Genomic DNA, 16,573 nt, shown 5'->3' with positions numbered 1-16,573 from the left:
GAGGGAAGGCTGACTTTTGACTGGCATTAGGCAACAAATATCAATAATCCGTTTAGATACAGACTACAGAGTAAAATAAAGAACGAAAATGATAGGCTAGCCTAAGTAAATTAATTAAATAAATATATAATTAAATATGCCAATTTTTATTTCTCTAGTTGTTGAATAGCTGAACTCTTCTCTAACGTTAGTTGTAGTAGCTAAACTTTTTTGTAAACATTTGTTCGCGGATTTTGAGTGTGCTCAGCAACATCTAGGCTACAGTAGGCTACATACTAGCGTACGGTAGGCTACAAATATTATTATTCAATAACTTGTCAGAACGCCTCCCATCTCCCACCGCTCCCACCACACACAGCGCGGCTTCCTGGCGATTCAAAAATGCTCTCAGTCATATATATGTAGCTAGTTTTGCCGATCAAGAAGACATTACATTTCTACGTTTTCTCGATGGAATTTGGCATGCGTGGGGCACGGACAGGGGCCAATAAACAAAACTGGTGTGCATTCCCACACATTCCCAACAAAACACTCACTTACCTTTCACAATGTGGCCTACCACCTATCATTCCAGGTCGAGGAGAAAGAAAAAAAAAACACTGTCCCAAAATGACAAATTCAAAAAAATTCTAAAACTGTGAAATGTAACATGATCAACTCAATGTGGACAAGGTTCCCAGCCCCTGCTTTTCGTCAGCGCTGTGAAGGCAGCAGCAGCCTGCCTGCAGGTGGCTGTGTAACCTTCAGGGCGTGTTGCTGGATGGCTGCCCTGCCTGCTGTGTTAGTTTTGGCAAGCCTGCCAGCTAGTGGGCAAGATGATTATAGAGCTAATGATTAACCTTATTTGTGGGATAGCAGAACCATTATAGGCTATATGTTAATATTATTCCCAGACAGCATTTCTTTATTATTGGTAAGCCTATTATAACTATTCTTCCCTAACCTTCTGTGGACTCAGATATTTAAATGATATTCCACTGAAAGCAAATTGGTGTTCTAAGACTTAGAACTCCAATTTGCTTGTAGAAAGTGTTCATCTTATGTCACTTAGAATCTAAGAGACATAAGATGAACACTTTCTATAGTGCAGGGATTCCCAACAAGGACTCCTCGATCGAAGCAGCTATTCAATGAAATCTCCCAGTTGTTGTTAGATACAATTTAATGTGGAATATCATACATGTAGTGTGTGTGTGTGTGTGTGTGTGTGTGTGTGTGTGTGCGAGTGTGTGTGTGTGTGTGTGTGTGTGTGTGTGTGTGTGCGCGAGTGTGTGCGCGCATGCGTGCGTGTGTGCGTTGTTTTGTTTGTCAGCATCTCAAACTCTTCCATTTAATTTGCTTGACAGATGGACTTGGTCCAAGGAACACTTGATTCGATTTTGGGGTTGATGTGGCTCTGGGATGTCTGCCATATGAGACAAAAAAAAAATCCCCACAACTATGAAGCTAACAGAGCTACAGACTGGATTCCAACTCCCAAGGGTATCTATCTATCTATCTATCTATCTATCTATCTATCTATCTATCTATCTATCTATCTATCTATCTATCTATCTATCTGTCTATCTGTCTGTCTGTCTGTCTGTCTGTCTGTCTGTGTATCTGTCTGTGTGTCTGTCTGTCTGTCTCTATCTATCTATCAAATTGAGCATGTGGGCGATATTTATGTTTGTTTGTATGTTCTGTGTCTGTGTCAATTCTGTGTCCGGCCAGCTACGCCCTTTCAAGTGCAACCGGGCTGGAACTTTCAGCGGGTGTAAAGCCTTAAGGGCACCAGTGTGGGTGACCTGACAGAGCCGGATTCTTTAATTAAGCTAATTAGCTAATGATGTGATGTCAACAGCCTGTGTTTCAAGGCTATGACATCACTAATGATGTCACTGATGATGTCACAATGAAATTGATGTCATCGTGACCTACATTATTTATAGAAGAATCACTTGAACTCCTGAGAAATACGACTCCTACTGAGAAAAAGCAAACTTCATGGGCCAGGGGAGCTACTGACCGTCTGACCCCAAGGGCAGAACAGCTGCTGGGACAGGCAACGACGAGCTACGGCATCGAGCGCGAGATGTCTAGTTATATATTAGTTATATATATTTGCAGGGTGTTTAAGTGATATGTTCTTCTTCAATTTACTTTAAATTTTTCATTATTGATGTACTGCTATTACTAGGGGTGTCACGATACACCCAGTTCACGATACGATACACGATATTGGGTTCACGATAATGATACGATTGGATATTTTAACGATATTTTTTTGCGATCGATTTGTAAGTTGAGGGGGCATTCTCCACGCTAATTTGAGTAATTTCACCATTTTCATCCCTCCGTGTCTGTAACGTCCCTCGTCTGTTCAAACAAAGCAATGAAAAGGAGAGCGAGCATGCAATCAGATGCAGATCAGTGCCACCATGTTCAGCTTCTTTTTCTCGCGATATGAGATTTCATCTCAATGATACATATTGTCACGTTTTGATATCGTGGGACGATATATATTGTATATATATTGTGACATCCCTAGCTATTACTGTTCATGGATTACTTTCTCCAGGATTTTAGAGGTGAAGCTATATAGAGATGGGTCTATAATTTGGATTACTTTTCTACTTTCTATAATTTGGATGGAATGTCAAACACCTGAAATAAATAGGCTTTGGATATTGGAAACAACTTAAAAGTCAAAGATACTGTGAAATATTTTATTTATAAGGACATGACACACAACAATCAAAACAACGATTTAATCCGGTTGTTTACAAATCATAATATATTGCAAAAATCTAATCATATGGGCTACTTTTACTGAAATTAATGAGCTACAATTAAAGCTGCACATTACTATTCATAAAACAAGTTCACTCGACCCAACAAGTTAGAGACCATGCAAACAAACCTTACTGTCTAACTTATGAACAGTCCACCCAGAGGAGGGCCTCCTTCTCAAGTTCTTTAAAAGTATATGAAAAATACCAGAGTCCAGTCTGACTCAAGAGGATTCCTGTCTGTCCATATTTGAAAGATCTTGACACATCTATGAATCATACGGAGATACATGAGGGTAGTCATAGGGGCTGAGCGGAGTCCTTACATAGCATTGTAAAGCCTAACAATGGAGAGAAAAATCCAGTTGGGCTCATCTGAGGATGACCTATAGCGACTGCATATGATATACACATCAGTGCCTTATGCAACATGTTTCAAAAATAGTTCTTATCAAAAGGTTTATCATTCACACTTCTTTGCTCTTCTTTTTTACACAAAACAAAGATTTCTTTTCTTTCTCCAGCTTATACAAGGACACTTATGGCCAGGTTATGGTTAATAGTTACTTAAAAAAAGAAACAAAAAACAAGGATTGCAGTATTGCTCATATAATTTGATTATTTTCCACCAATGATATTTCACGTTTTCAATTACAGATTCAAATTTAAAGTCGCAACAGAGAAGTTAAAGGTTACATTTACCATGTTTGGGTAGTGTAGAGGTAAAAGCACTCGTCTACCACGGCGGGTTCAACTCCCGGCAGTGGTACTTCCGGCTTGGTCAGACGTTCCAACAGTTACAATTGGCCGTGTCTGAAGCCGGTGGGTTATGAGCCCTGGTCAATGCACTAGCGCCTCCTCTGGTCGGCCAGGGTGACTGTTGGGAGGGGGACTGGGGGGAAAGCTTGATCCTCCCACATGCTTCGCGTTGCCCGTGAAACTCCTCGCTGTCAAATGGAAAGAAGTGGCTGGCGACTGCACATGTCTCGGAGGAAGCATATGCTAGTCGACAACTTTCCCCAGATCAGCAGAGGGGGTGGAGCAACATTGGGGAATTGGCCAAGTACAATTTGGAGAAAATAAGATCAAAATCGTAAGGAACGTTATAAAAAAAAAGGTTACAATTAACAAAGCAGAGATATGAATCTGCATTGTGCTTTTAAAAAGTGCTTACATCTGAATAGGTAGCTAGTGGAGTATTCCAGCCACACACATGATTTCATAGGAGGGACTTTAAATGCTTTTCGTCAACATAACAATTGTAGAAAACAGCCTATCAATATACACGATCGACTGCACATAATTTTGCGAGGGATTCATTATCGCCCCCTAAACTAACAAAACTGTGAAAAATTTACAATTGAATATTGATAACCACGGTGAGATATATACAACTCTCTGAAAGCCACACTTTGACTGCATTGTCGATCTGAGAAATGTGGGAAAGAAAAGTGTTAATGTGCATCCACTGACAAAAAGTGTCTCTTGCACAAGCCTTGTCACTCTACTGACAAATACAAATACTAGTATTTCTCAGAACAGAAAAAATGCACAATGTGAAAAATATACAAGATATTTACAGCAGGAACCTTTCTATACATTCTATGAGGAACAGCCCAGTTGCCAGATTAAAATGACGGCATTGCACCTTTCTATAATTCACAGAAATGTAAGATATGAACATTTCTGAAGGAAAATATGTTGCATTTCATGTTTCTAGATACGTGACAAATGTATGTTAGTCTTGAACGTAATGACAGTCTGAAGTTTAAGTATGTCAAAGTCGCGGTAGGGAGTAGGGGTGCGACTGGCGGACCCGTGCTTTCCCCACTGGCAACTTTCTCGTCATGAGAGAGCTGATTCGAATCCCGACCCAAACCATAACCCCAACCAAGTTTCTTTTTGTTGCCTAAGCCCAACCATGTTGTTTTACTTGCCTAACCCCAATTAAAAGTTGCTTTTGTTGCTTAAACCAAACCAAGTTGTTTTTACTTGCCTAAACTTAACCGGGCCAGTAGCCGTGAGTCGCGGTAGCCAGGGCTCCCGAAACTCGCTACCAGGGTTGGTACCCAGGAGGTAGTGGTGGCAAGTAACCAAAAAGAGCCGGTGTCTGTGCTGGAGGACCAGATGTGATATGCAACATATTTTGGTTCAGAAATGTTCATATTTTACATTTCCGTGGATTCTAGAAATGTACAATGCTGAGATTTTATTCTGGCGATTGGGTTGAGAAGGAATGTTCAAAGAGGAAAAATGAGCGATTTGATTTAGAATGTGGGTGCTGTCTGTCCCTGATTGTCAGTAGAATGCTAACGAGCTTCAATGCCCAAACCTAATTTGATGGTGCACATAAAATCTGGGATTCTGAACAATAGCACCAAAATCAAGACATCACACGCACATAAAAAAAAAGCTCACTTGACCATTTTAAAACCGCAGTTTCCTCAAGGTCTAACAAATGTTGCTTACCACAGAATTCTAGTTTGTAAATAAGAAATGATCAGTTATCACAATTACAGACATCTCAAACGTGATTCTGCACTCATATACACATAGCCTACTTCAGGACAGTCCTTTAAAATACCATATTTTATAACCACAGATATTACACTGAGAATGTGTCTTGGTGCCATTTCTTGCCTCTCACAAGATGTCAGTCCTGAATACGTAAAATAAAATATGAACAGCCAAGATGAAAAGAAGTTTCTAGATAGATTTTAACTTAAGACTGATAGCTTATGTGTTGTGCAAGTTAAATTAATAGCCTTCGGGCTTCGACTAAGGAAAGGCGGGAATATGTATGTATGTATGTATATATATATATATACACATTACATACTGTACATACATACTGTACATTATGTGTGGGTGTATGTACAGTATAGGCACAGATGCAAAGCTAATGAAACTGGAAAAGCAAATACCTATTTCCACATGATATTTGACCATACAGCATGGTCAAACGTTGGTTTTCACTCACAATACAATGGGTTGTCTTCACCTGTTTCAAACCCATGCTTCCAAGGAGGGTGAGCAAACAGACCAGTGCAATTGGTGGTGACAAGAGCCATGACATTAAGTGACTAAAGCATTGGGGGGGGGTTGAGTGTCCAGATGTGACGATTTGTCAGGGCCCTTGGTGTCCCTATCCTGACTAGAAAAATACTCGTCAGAAATCCACTTTGTGCCAAATTTCTTTTCAATCAAATTCTAATATTTCTAGTATTTCTCCTAATGGATCAGTCATCATCTGAGACATGTCATTGAAGAGAAAGAATAAGAAAAAAGCTTATTGAGTAATTACTGCCAATCGATTCTACTGTGAAAGTACATACATTCCCCTTTAATGACAATGTGCAAATTATATGCACAGATTAAGCTCAATCCTGGTTAGTAATTTTATTACAACTCACTTAATGTAGTAACAGGAAACGAACATTATTCTGCAACCATTAAGTATATGAGGATTGCAATTTTGGGGAAGGGGAAAGAATCCCTAAGAGCCTAGAGACTATTAAAGCTGTGAACATGCTCCAACGTCAGCCTCGACTTGGAGCCTTGCCGACGGCAGCTAGAGCTCTATCCTCCAACGTCAGCTTGACGAGGGGGTCGCAGGGGAGTCCCCAGCAAAATGAGTCAATTGTGTGATTTCACTAGGATTTCAACGACTAGAAGTTAGCCCAAGGAGAGAATGTAGTGCATATACTTGGTAATAGCTTTCGCTCTCCTGTTTATATTTGTGCTGTTCGCGTCAGCTGCGTCGAGTCACATTTTCGCGGAGCTGCACGCCGGCTGCGCCCGCAGGCTCGCCAGCCGTGGGTGCGGCCCTCGGCGCATTCGGCGACGGCTTTGACGTTGTAGCATGTTTTTCACATAAGCCTTTTCATGAGATAGCTTAACCTTTCATCACTAGGTGAAAAAAAGTCTAATCTGTGCCAACACATCCTGCCACAGACAGGAAATGAACACATATCATGTTAATTCTAAGACATACATAATTAGGGCTATATTATTTGACTTATTGGCCATCACAGCAACCAGATTAAAGCCAATTTGTGAATCAAAAATATACTGGAATCCATACCAGATCAATACAATCAGAAAAATCTCTCCTATGCCATTCGTTAAGCACATCCTGTCGCAACACCTGCTTCAGGTGACGGCAAATAAAGTGACTTCAACATAAGACGAAGGGTCAATCATGATGTCATAATCATGTTGTTTTGAAGAGGCAATTTGACATGCGTGTTTAAAAGCTGGAATAAAAGGTGTCTCGGAATGAACTTGAAATTAATTTCATTAATTTCTTACCAGATAAACAGCAAGGGGAGGTAGCAAATAGCAAAAAGGCATAGGCTACATACTGCATGTAGGCCTACATTTTAGTAAGTGGAAAACATTGCATTAAGCAGCGACAATGATTTGATCCAATTTTTGTGCAAGGAATTGTTAGGTAAAAATGATTGACAATAAATACAAATTTTAAATACAAATAATCTATGGCAATGATATGAGAGAGTATTCCACTATATCCCTTGCATTACGCTTTGGTCGCCAATGTCTTGATGTACATTCTCCTTTGAATGGCGCATGATATCTACCCATGCACCATTCAAATTCTTTTCTTTTTTTAGGGGGATGCCAATTAGGCTTTTTCCATTTCCATTCATTCCATTCTGTAAAGTTAAACTTACCAGAAAAACGTAAGAAGAAAAAAAGGTAACAATGCTTTGAGCAAGAGCACACATTTGCCATGGGACATGTTTTGGCAGAACAGAGGACATGGGATATAAAGTGCCACTGAAATGATTACAGGTGTGAATACTTTCCACTCTCTTCAGCCAAAGGTTTCACTGGATGAAACGTCGGGGGAGGAGTTGAGTTGAGACCTGGTCTCAGTGACTGTAACTAAGGGGAACTCTGAGAAGTCTGTGCTGTGTCCTCGAAGGCTAACTTGTCCGTTGGCAATAGTGAACTGTGACGAGGCTCCCGACCTCGATGTCTGGAAATGAGATCTGAAGTTCTGATCAAAGGTGCTGATTTGAAAAGTCTGCAGCATCCCTTGTGAAGAGTCTGACTTTTTGGAGGGCGAGACCTGTTCCAGAAAGTCTTCCTCGGCTGCGGACACCGCGGAGGGAGGGGTGGTCTCATCACCGGAAAAGGAAAACGAGTGCTGAGAGTCCCCCACCAGCAATCCAAAGTGAGGTTTCTCTAAAGTGGACCTCAGCGGAGAGCTCATCCCTGATTTGAACCTGCTGGGGGAAGGGAACTGTTTCTCCGTGGAGAACAGAGGCTGCCCGGCTAGGGTGGGGCTCTCGGAGACGAGGCTGAGGCTCTGGCTGCTCAGGTAGCTGTCGTTCTGGCTGGTCCTCTCCAGGGCTTGCTGGAGGAACTTGGAGTACTCTTGCAAGAGGCTGACCTTCTCAGTAGGCGGCTGAGTCTGAGCACTGGAGGCTCCCACGCTCTCCACAGGGCTGCTGTCTGAGACATCCGAGGAGTTGATTGATATGCTCGAGGTCACCTCCGTGTCTGCCACACTGAAGGATATGTCCGATTGCCCGTTAGTCTTGTTGGAGTAGTGGTCCAACAGAGTCTGGAGAACCTCATCTGGCAACACGTTCTTGTCATGGGCTGCCTTAATCTCTGTGTTGATGGGCTGGGGTTCTAGGATGGTGGCAGGGACAGTTTCATCAATGACGGTTGACACCACAGTTTGTGTAACAGTTGGCTGCGAAGAGATGTTGCTTGCGTTGACGGCATAATCCCGATTGTTGTTGGCCATTGCAGCCTGTAGGTAACGTTTCTTCTTGAGGAACTGCATGGCGTCATCATAGTTTGTGCTGTTGCCTGCTGGCTTGGTCGGTCCTCCTTGAAGAGTTTCAACTGGCTCAAGTTCAGCATTGCTCTCTGCTTCCAAAATGCCTTGTTTGTCCACGATCTCAAAGGTGTACCGAGTGACCTTACTGTTTTCCTCAAAGGAAGACAAAGGGGACAGGCTGGGAGTTGGTTGTTCACTGGACTGTTTAAGGCTCCTCTTGGGGACCTTCTTCAGGACCAGTTTAGGAGGAATCGCTTCAGATGACACCTCTCCCTCTTGGTGGTGGCTAGCAGATTCTTCAGGAAGTTCCACGGAGTAGTCTGCTATCACATACTCATGTTTGACTTTGGAGGAGACGGAATAGAGAGGTAGACATTCAATTTTGCCCTGTCTCTGCTCCTCTTTTTCCTCTGTTCCCAAGACAGCAACAGTGTGCGGTTCCATGTGGGCAGCTGTGGAAGGGGCTGGGCTCTGTAACGTGTCTGGACATTTCTGACGCTTTTTCTTGGGCAGCGAACACTCTTTGGCAGGAAAGGAGAGGTCCAGTGACTCGGCTTCACACAGAGGTCCAACCTTCTCAGCTGCCTTGCTGGCCTTCCTCTCTCTGTTCTCATGACACATTCGCCTGTGCTTTAAAACCCGGTCAGTTCTGGAGAAGTACTGTGGAAATAGAAATAAACATTGTTTCTATTGTAGCAGCTCACAGACATCTTGTAATGAAAAACTTCATGTATGAGCTAGGGCTGCACGACTATCGCATTACCGCGGTTATACAAAAAGTCACGCCCACCGCAGGGTCAAGATGATTATCGCTTTTTTTGCTTGTAAAAGTTATGTGATCTGAAATAAATGCAATATTAGTTTTTAAATCATCATAATTATGTGGCCTATTTTTTTTCACACGTCCTGTGATGGAAATTTCCACTCACCAATTGGCAGTTTTCTGATGGGAGGAAGTGCTTTGATCTGCTGGCTGCACTGAAAACATGGCTCTTGTGGCGAGTGTTACTTCTCCCCCCCCCGCGCGCAAGACGAACGCACGACCCGGGCTCCCCTCTCTCAATAGCGGGGTGAATCTCTTTCTCGCACCGGTGTTACAGTAAAAGCTGTGCCCACAGGGGTGTTTGACCGAAAGGGGAAACCAAATAATTATGGGGATAATAGTTGAGTGTAACACCAGCCAGTATCCGCCATCAAAAATATTTATTCGGTTCAGGAGTCAGGACCCATCAAGATGACTTTGTTTACAAAAATGCCTTTTTCTCAACTTTTGGTGAAGAGACAAGACATTTTCAGTGAACACTACCTACATTCAAGTGTCAATAACTAAAGAACGGATGAAGGTAGAATCTAACTCTTTTTTTTCTATGAAAGTAGAGGCTCTCTTCCTTCTTTTGGGATATTCAGTGTTTACATAGTCATAGAAGAAAATATTCTGTGGGTCTTGGAAAATGAGTGAAAATGATCAGAAACCCTGGCGGTGGCTAGTGACTTTTCCTTTGAACCTCTGGCGGGGAATGAATTAATTGGCGGAGGTTTGCGCTGTCGCCAGTCATCTGCATTCAGCAACATTCTGCACCATCGGCTTAACATAGACATTGGCTCCCGCAAACACATGTGGGACTTGTCCCACATTATACATTCAAAATACGTGGGAAAATATGTGTGATATCCACAATCCCACAGCGAATTTCAGGCCCTGTTTCAAGAATATTTTGTTCTATGAATATGTAAACACTGAATATCTCAAAAGAAAGAAACACAGCTTACCTGGCGACAGTAGTAATTCACTAGCAAACAGAAGAAACACAGCTTACCTGGTGACAGTAGTCACACTGGTAGGGCTTCTCTCCACTGTGGGTCCTCTTGTGTCTCTCCATGTGATACTTCTGGATGAACCTCATCCCACACTCATCACAGCGAAAGGGCTTCTCACCTGGGCAGAGACAAAAAAAGAGAACGAGCAAATAAATATCATCCACGGAAGACGAAAAAAGTCAGACATGGCTTTTGATATCCTCCATTCTTCACTCACCAGTATGGATCTTCTCGTGTCTCTGGAGCAAATATTTCTGAATGAAGCGCATGTCACACTGGCTGCACTGGAATGGCTTCTCACCTGGTGAACCAGATTGAATAATACATTAACCTCAACATATTAATAACAATGCAGACATCGGGCCATGTCTTATGCCTAAAGCCATAAAATAATTTTCTGGAATTTTCAAAGTTGTTTAAAGGCACAGTGAACTGAGCGCATGTCAACTTCTGACCCACTGGAATTGTGATAATATAGTGAATTATAAGTGAAATCATGTGTCTGCAAACAAATGTTGGAAACATGACTTGTGTCATGTACAAAGTAGATCCTAACCGACTATAGTTTTGTTTCCCCCCCCCCCCAATGAACCATCTGTGGAGTGGTTAAAACATGAGTTTTAATGACTTCAACCCAAGTGTATATAAACTTCTGATATCAACTGTAACTTTGCACTATTATTTTCCTTGCATTGTTCCCCTTTAGCTTGGCAATTCATCTCCCGATCTTTGAAACATACCTTCACTTATGAAGGAATTTATACATCATAATAATATCTAATTTCAAGCAAAGAGGTCAGTTAGTAGCATATGTATTCTGTAATGCTAAGGTGACAGAGTAATTCATACCAGTGTGGATGAAGACGTGTCTCTGCAGATGGTAGTTGGTTCGGAATGCAGCGTTACAGTGAACACAAACGTGACACTTGGGGTTTTGGAGGCCCAATGATCCGTCCTCATTGATAGTGAGAATCTGTAATGGTGAGAGGCAAAAAGAAGACAAAACAAAGATAATAGCCTGTGTTTGTCTCTTGTAGATCTCACTATGGAAATTCATACTTTGTCTCAAATAATGCCCTTCACACTCACACATGGCAGATCATCTCCATGAACCTACTTCTTTAAAATGGCTGAATATGATGAAGAACTTGTCTCACTTGCACCTTAGCTGGCGAGCGTTGCTTCCTCTTCTTCTTCTTGGGACACACCATCAGGTCCTTAGCTTGCTTCTTGTCCTTCTTCATCTGGAGCAGCGGCTCAGACAGCTTCAGCTCCTGCTTGATGTTCAACTGTGAGAGCAGGACCATGGACAGGGAGACACCTTTGTCATTACACACAAAGCAGTTGGCCTATTTCCAAACCACTCCCCCCCTCTAACACAGACTGACTAGTCCTAGCTTTGAAACGTTGACCTTTGGACAACTTTCGACATTCTACACCTTATGCTACCTACAGACTGTGAGATTTTAGCAATCGTACACGTTTATTGCAGGCCACACTGTGCAACATGGATCTAATAAACTTGATAACATCAAGTTTGATCTAGACTGCACGATGATGACACCTACTGGAGAATGTGCATCAGTGTGCACTGAACTACACATCTGTGTACCACAATATGGTAGAGATAAGCAATCAAGCTAAGCAAGAATGGCACAGTATTTATGTGTATGGAAAAAAATCCAAAGAGGAGGAGGAGAATGTGGACTTGGGATGTTCATCAATTATTGAAAATCGATAATTGATCGTTAAGGATTGGAATCGATCCTGTGGCATTTGGATCGATTTTTTAATTATTAAAAAAAAAAAAAAAAAAAAAAAAAAAAAAATTTGGGACTAGGTTTGGGTGGAATTCGTTCCTCCTCGCCCCACTCCATTGCACAGCCGACTAACGTGAGGTGGAGCTTCAGATAGTCTCTAGTTTTCTGGCTGGGCATGGGCCTTTGTGCCAACAAAACTGTTTTAAACATGGGAAATTCACACCGGCATGCGCCGGGGACAGCAGTGTTGGAGAGGAGACATATTGAAATAAAGAGTTCATTGAGGAGAACACGTTGTTTTTCGTATTTTCTGCCATAGACATTCATTTTGTAAAAAAAAAAATTGAAAATTGAAAATTGAAAATTTTCTAAGTATTAATATGATCGATAATCGATAATTGATCGTCAATTTTCACCAATTATCGATTTTGGAAAATTTTCAAAATGAACATCCCTAATGTGGACCTGGTCGTAGCTAGGGAAACGAGGTCAACTTGGGATGTCTATTTTTCAAGGAGAGCTTGAGGTAACATTACGTATTTATTAGCATCTACTAGCACCGGTACTAGCATTTAGCATCTACTGATATGATCATGCTGCATTTCTATTGGTTGGTTAGTGACGTAGGTCGCAGCAGCAGTCACATTGTGAGATTGTCACCCTAAATTTCCGAATTTGCCTCAGGCTATCTTCGGTCGCAAACTGTGACAACGGCCTTCTCTGAGTCTGAACCTCTCTCACTGTGCGGCACAGGACCACTGTTTTGTAGCCACGACCAAAGATATCTCCACCTTTCTTTCCCATTGGTCATCTTTGGTCTGGGACAGCCCAAAATCACAGTGTATACCAGATTTGAGGTGCACAAGCATTGGATTGAGATGTGAGCTTTTTCCCCACTCTATTTTTCTAGGTGGGGAAAAGGCACCCTGAGAGGCTGGAGGATGAACTATTTGTCTTATCTCATTTTCTAAACCAAACCAGAACATTACAAAATGACTCCTGTGATTCAAGCTATGTGGCAAACCACATTATTGTCTCAACAAAAAGAAAAATAACCGACAGTAGTTCCAAGGTTTCAGTGCCAGCGAGAGAATAGGTATTGTTCAGTGACTGTCTGGCTGCCATACTCATCTGACAGAATATGATTAACATTTATTAACTTTGATCATTTGACTAACATTAATTATCAAAGGTTAAGTCAGTTCGACTAACTGCAAGGAGCGGTGTGACATGATGGTATTAAACTGATAAGATCGTCTTGCTTGTCTGAAATACCTGATGCTGACATTCACTCTTAATCTGCAGTGCTTCTTCAACAGTGTTGTTTATGAATGCTGTTGTTTTCAATGACCACGCTTGGGATGGAAAGGGGTTTCTCCATCTATACTGTAGATCCATACATTCTTGCATATACCACTCAACTCAAAATGTTGGACACATCTATGAATGGCAAACTGTAGGCATTTCAATGCCTCTTGAGAATATTCAGTCTGTTTTTGAACGTTGTATAGCATCTTTGGCAAAGCCACTGGCAAACACTGTTGTTTTGCAACATGACACTATGCCAAGTAGGACTGTTTGTCTGAAATGCAAAAGCTGTCAATGTGGGTGAGAGGTGGAATTCAGTGCTGGATGGGTCAATCCTTTATGGGTAAAGGACTGATATGGCTGAACTGATGTTGTGAACAAACAATATCATCTTGACAATTCATTGGGAGTATGATTATATGGAGACTGGGTATTATATACAATCATCTAATCAAAAAAATACAGCTGAATAGTTACAAACAAGGAGCACTACTAAACCAGCATCACACTCACTGGCATATGGTGCGAGCAGGGGAACTTATTGGAGAGTTTAAGGGGGAAATGCACTCCCACCTCTCCTCCTCCTCCTCCATCATTCTTTGTCATCTCCTCCTGCATCATCAGCTGCTCTGGAGGGACCAGGTCATGTGTCACCAGTGTCAGGTCCTGGTCTTCGTCGTCGTCGTCATTGTCGTGGTCCTCGGCCAGCAGAGGATGGTTGGCCAGTGAGCGTTCTCCCAGGGTCATCACCACCAGGCCCCCTCCGCTCCCCAGCCCCACTCTCCCTCCTGCATCCACTCCTCCACTGCTGCATTTCAGCAGCATGCCCTCCAACTTATCCATGTTCATCTCTATTTAGACTGGTTCTTGAGTCTGTGAAAGGACAGAGAGAGAGACAGTGTGTTTGTTTGTGTGTGTGTGTGTGTGTGTGTGTGTGTGTGTGTGTGTGTGTGAGAGAGAGAGAGAGTGTGTTTGTTTGTGTGTGTGTGTGTGTGTGTGTGTGTGTGTGTGTGTGTGTGTGTGTGTGTGTGTGTGTGTGTGTGTGTGTGTGTGTGTGCACGTGTGTGTGTGTGTGAGAGAGAGAGAGAGAGAGAGATGACTGAACCACAATCAAGGGTCAAATACAGTAAATCACTCTCAATGCTGACACCGAGTTATGTCCTATAGTCCTACAGGTCAGGTTCTATCCTCCCATTAATGATTAATCGGAAATTGATGAATTGCCGTTAAGAATTTGATCGATCAAACATATATAAACAGATTAATCAACAATGCAGGCTATGTGCTATTTTCTCATTTTTGCTGAAATGATTTACCACCACAAGGGGCGCAATTTAAATGTCACCGCTTACAGAGGAAGGAGAAAGGCAAGCAAAGTCCAGTGTGGGAGATTTACGCCCAAAAACAACAGTATTCATTGTAAACATTGTGATATATTGTTGAAATACAGCACGAGTTTGCCTGGTTGATTAACTTGTTGAGTAGGCCTAAAGACAGGTGTAAAAACCCACATTCTGTATTTTCTATGTCAAAAGCTGTTTTTTACATATTAATTAACGATTAATTGATTGGTAACCTGACTCCGGTTGATTACGGAAATTACTTAAAATTTGCATCCCTTCACCCTAAAAAAGTTTGACAGTTTAGTATTGGCTTGCTGACTGGCAAATGTACACATTGTAGAACATCATTTAATATGCTCCAGGAGCCACTCCTAATAATGTATCCAATCCATCATGCAACACCTTATTAATTTTTCTACTTTTATAACTGGTCCGCCTGTTATTCACATAACCTTTCCCCACCATAATATAACCTAGAGAGATATACTTATTACAATGCGCTGCCTGATTTATTATCTATACGCCGAAATTATCAGAGGACCCTACCGAACAGGTCTAGTCATGTTCTGAGGTATGTACTGTACGTTTGCAGATAGGCAAGGCAGCATCATATTTTGACAGAATAAGAGCTGAAGCCACGCCCCTTCCGGTAAGGCCCTTGGCGAACCAGCGTCGGATAAAATATGAGTGGTGGTGAACAGCTAGACAATTATTTTTTGATCCCATTTGAATTGTACCATGAAGTACACATGTGATTTTTCCTCAATTTAAAAGATAACTTTGCAAGTCAAGAAAATTGCAGTTGCACGGTAAGTTATTATAACAGGAGATAAATGAACTTTTAACACAGGAGGGGGAAATCTGTGGAGTTTTCTGCTGAGTTCTGCACGCGCAGATTCCGTCTGGGCCTGGTAAGTCAGAAAGACTACACACAACCAGTCACGTAAGTGACGTGATAACTGTCTCTCCCGCCAGGCTGTGTTGGTAGGGTAAAAAAAGAGTTGGTGACATGACACAGACGCCAAACCCAACCACTTTTTTGCCAATATTCTATCAAAATTCTGTTTCAACTGCTGCTACAAATTATCACGTGCTGTTTCCACCCGGTTTAATGGCTGAAACCACAACCACTGGAGACATCTTGTTTTAATCATTCAATATAGCTGTTTCCTTACCAGAGTCTGGGAAATGACGTTATTGCTGGTGAAAAAGCTGTGAGCTGAAATCCCCAAATCCGACCAGTCCTCTCTAAACGTCTATGCTGCTAGCGGAGTTTTGCAGTAGCCTGGGCTAGTTTTGCAGGGCCTTTCTTCTTCATGGTGTATTCTTCTTCTGTGGTACCATCGCCCAAGCGGCTCATTGCTACTTTCTCTTATCAAAGGCACTTTCATAAGGTATTCTGACCTTTTATCATGCACATTTTAATATGAAACTTTACACATAGACTGTCAGATATCTGCAAATAAAAGCGACTTGCGACAGCTGACAATCAACCTCTTGAATAGCCCGCAAAGAAGGAGGAAGTACGTCACTCGGTCCCCAAACTAAGCTGGTTTGGGTAGTGGTCGGGTAGGGCGTCGGACGGTTCTGTTAGTTGATACCAAAAAATACAAAAAAGAAATACATTTTATGTTTCCGTTTGACGAACTGCGGTTTTCTTGACATGCACTTATCTTTTCAATTGAGGAAAAATCACATGTGTAGTTCATGGCACAATTAAAACGGGAAAGAAAATTGTCTGTCAGTGTTCACTAC

At 41.9% G+C, this 16,573-nt stretch overlaps 1 protein-coding gene across 2 annotated transcripts; it reads right to left on the bottom strand.

Annotated features, from left to right (window-relative positions):
* Nucleotides 1-7,172: 7,172 nt before the first annotated feature.
* Nucleotides 7,173-14,324, bottom strand: znf148 (zinc finger protein 148; the record flags this gene model as incomplete). 2 transcript variants are annotated; one of them, XM_083638787.1, is made up of 6 exons in its annotated part: nucleotides 7,173-9,249; nucleotides 10,407-10,525; nucleotides 10,625-10,708; nucleotides 11,257-11,380; nucleotides 11,571-11,696; nucleotides 13,989-14,324. In XM_083638787.1, the coding sequence occupies 6 exons, from the start codon at nucleotides 14,322-14,324 to the stop codon at nucleotides 7,609-7,611; spliced, it is 2,430 nt and encodes an 809-aa protein (XP_083494913.1). In that variant the 3' UTR covers nucleotides 7,173-7,608. The 2 variants fall into 2 exon arrangements, with proteins under 2 accessions (XP_083494913.1, XP_083494914.1); XM_083638788.1 differs by having other exon boundaries at nucleotides 14,049-14,324.
* Between the last annotated feature and the right edge of the window lie 2,249 nt (nucleotides 14,325-16,573).

The sequence above is a fragment of the Poromitra crassiceps genome (assembly GCF_964638095.1).
Source record: "Poromitra crassiceps genome assembly, chromosome: 6".
Taxonomy (NCBI): domain Eukaryota; kingdom Metazoa; phylum Chordata; class Actinopteri; order Beryciformes; family Melamphaidae; genus Poromitra; species Poromitra crassiceps.
The sequence above is the reverse complement of the archived record's forward strand: the minus strand, read 5'-3'. Positions and strand labels throughout refer to the sequence as shown.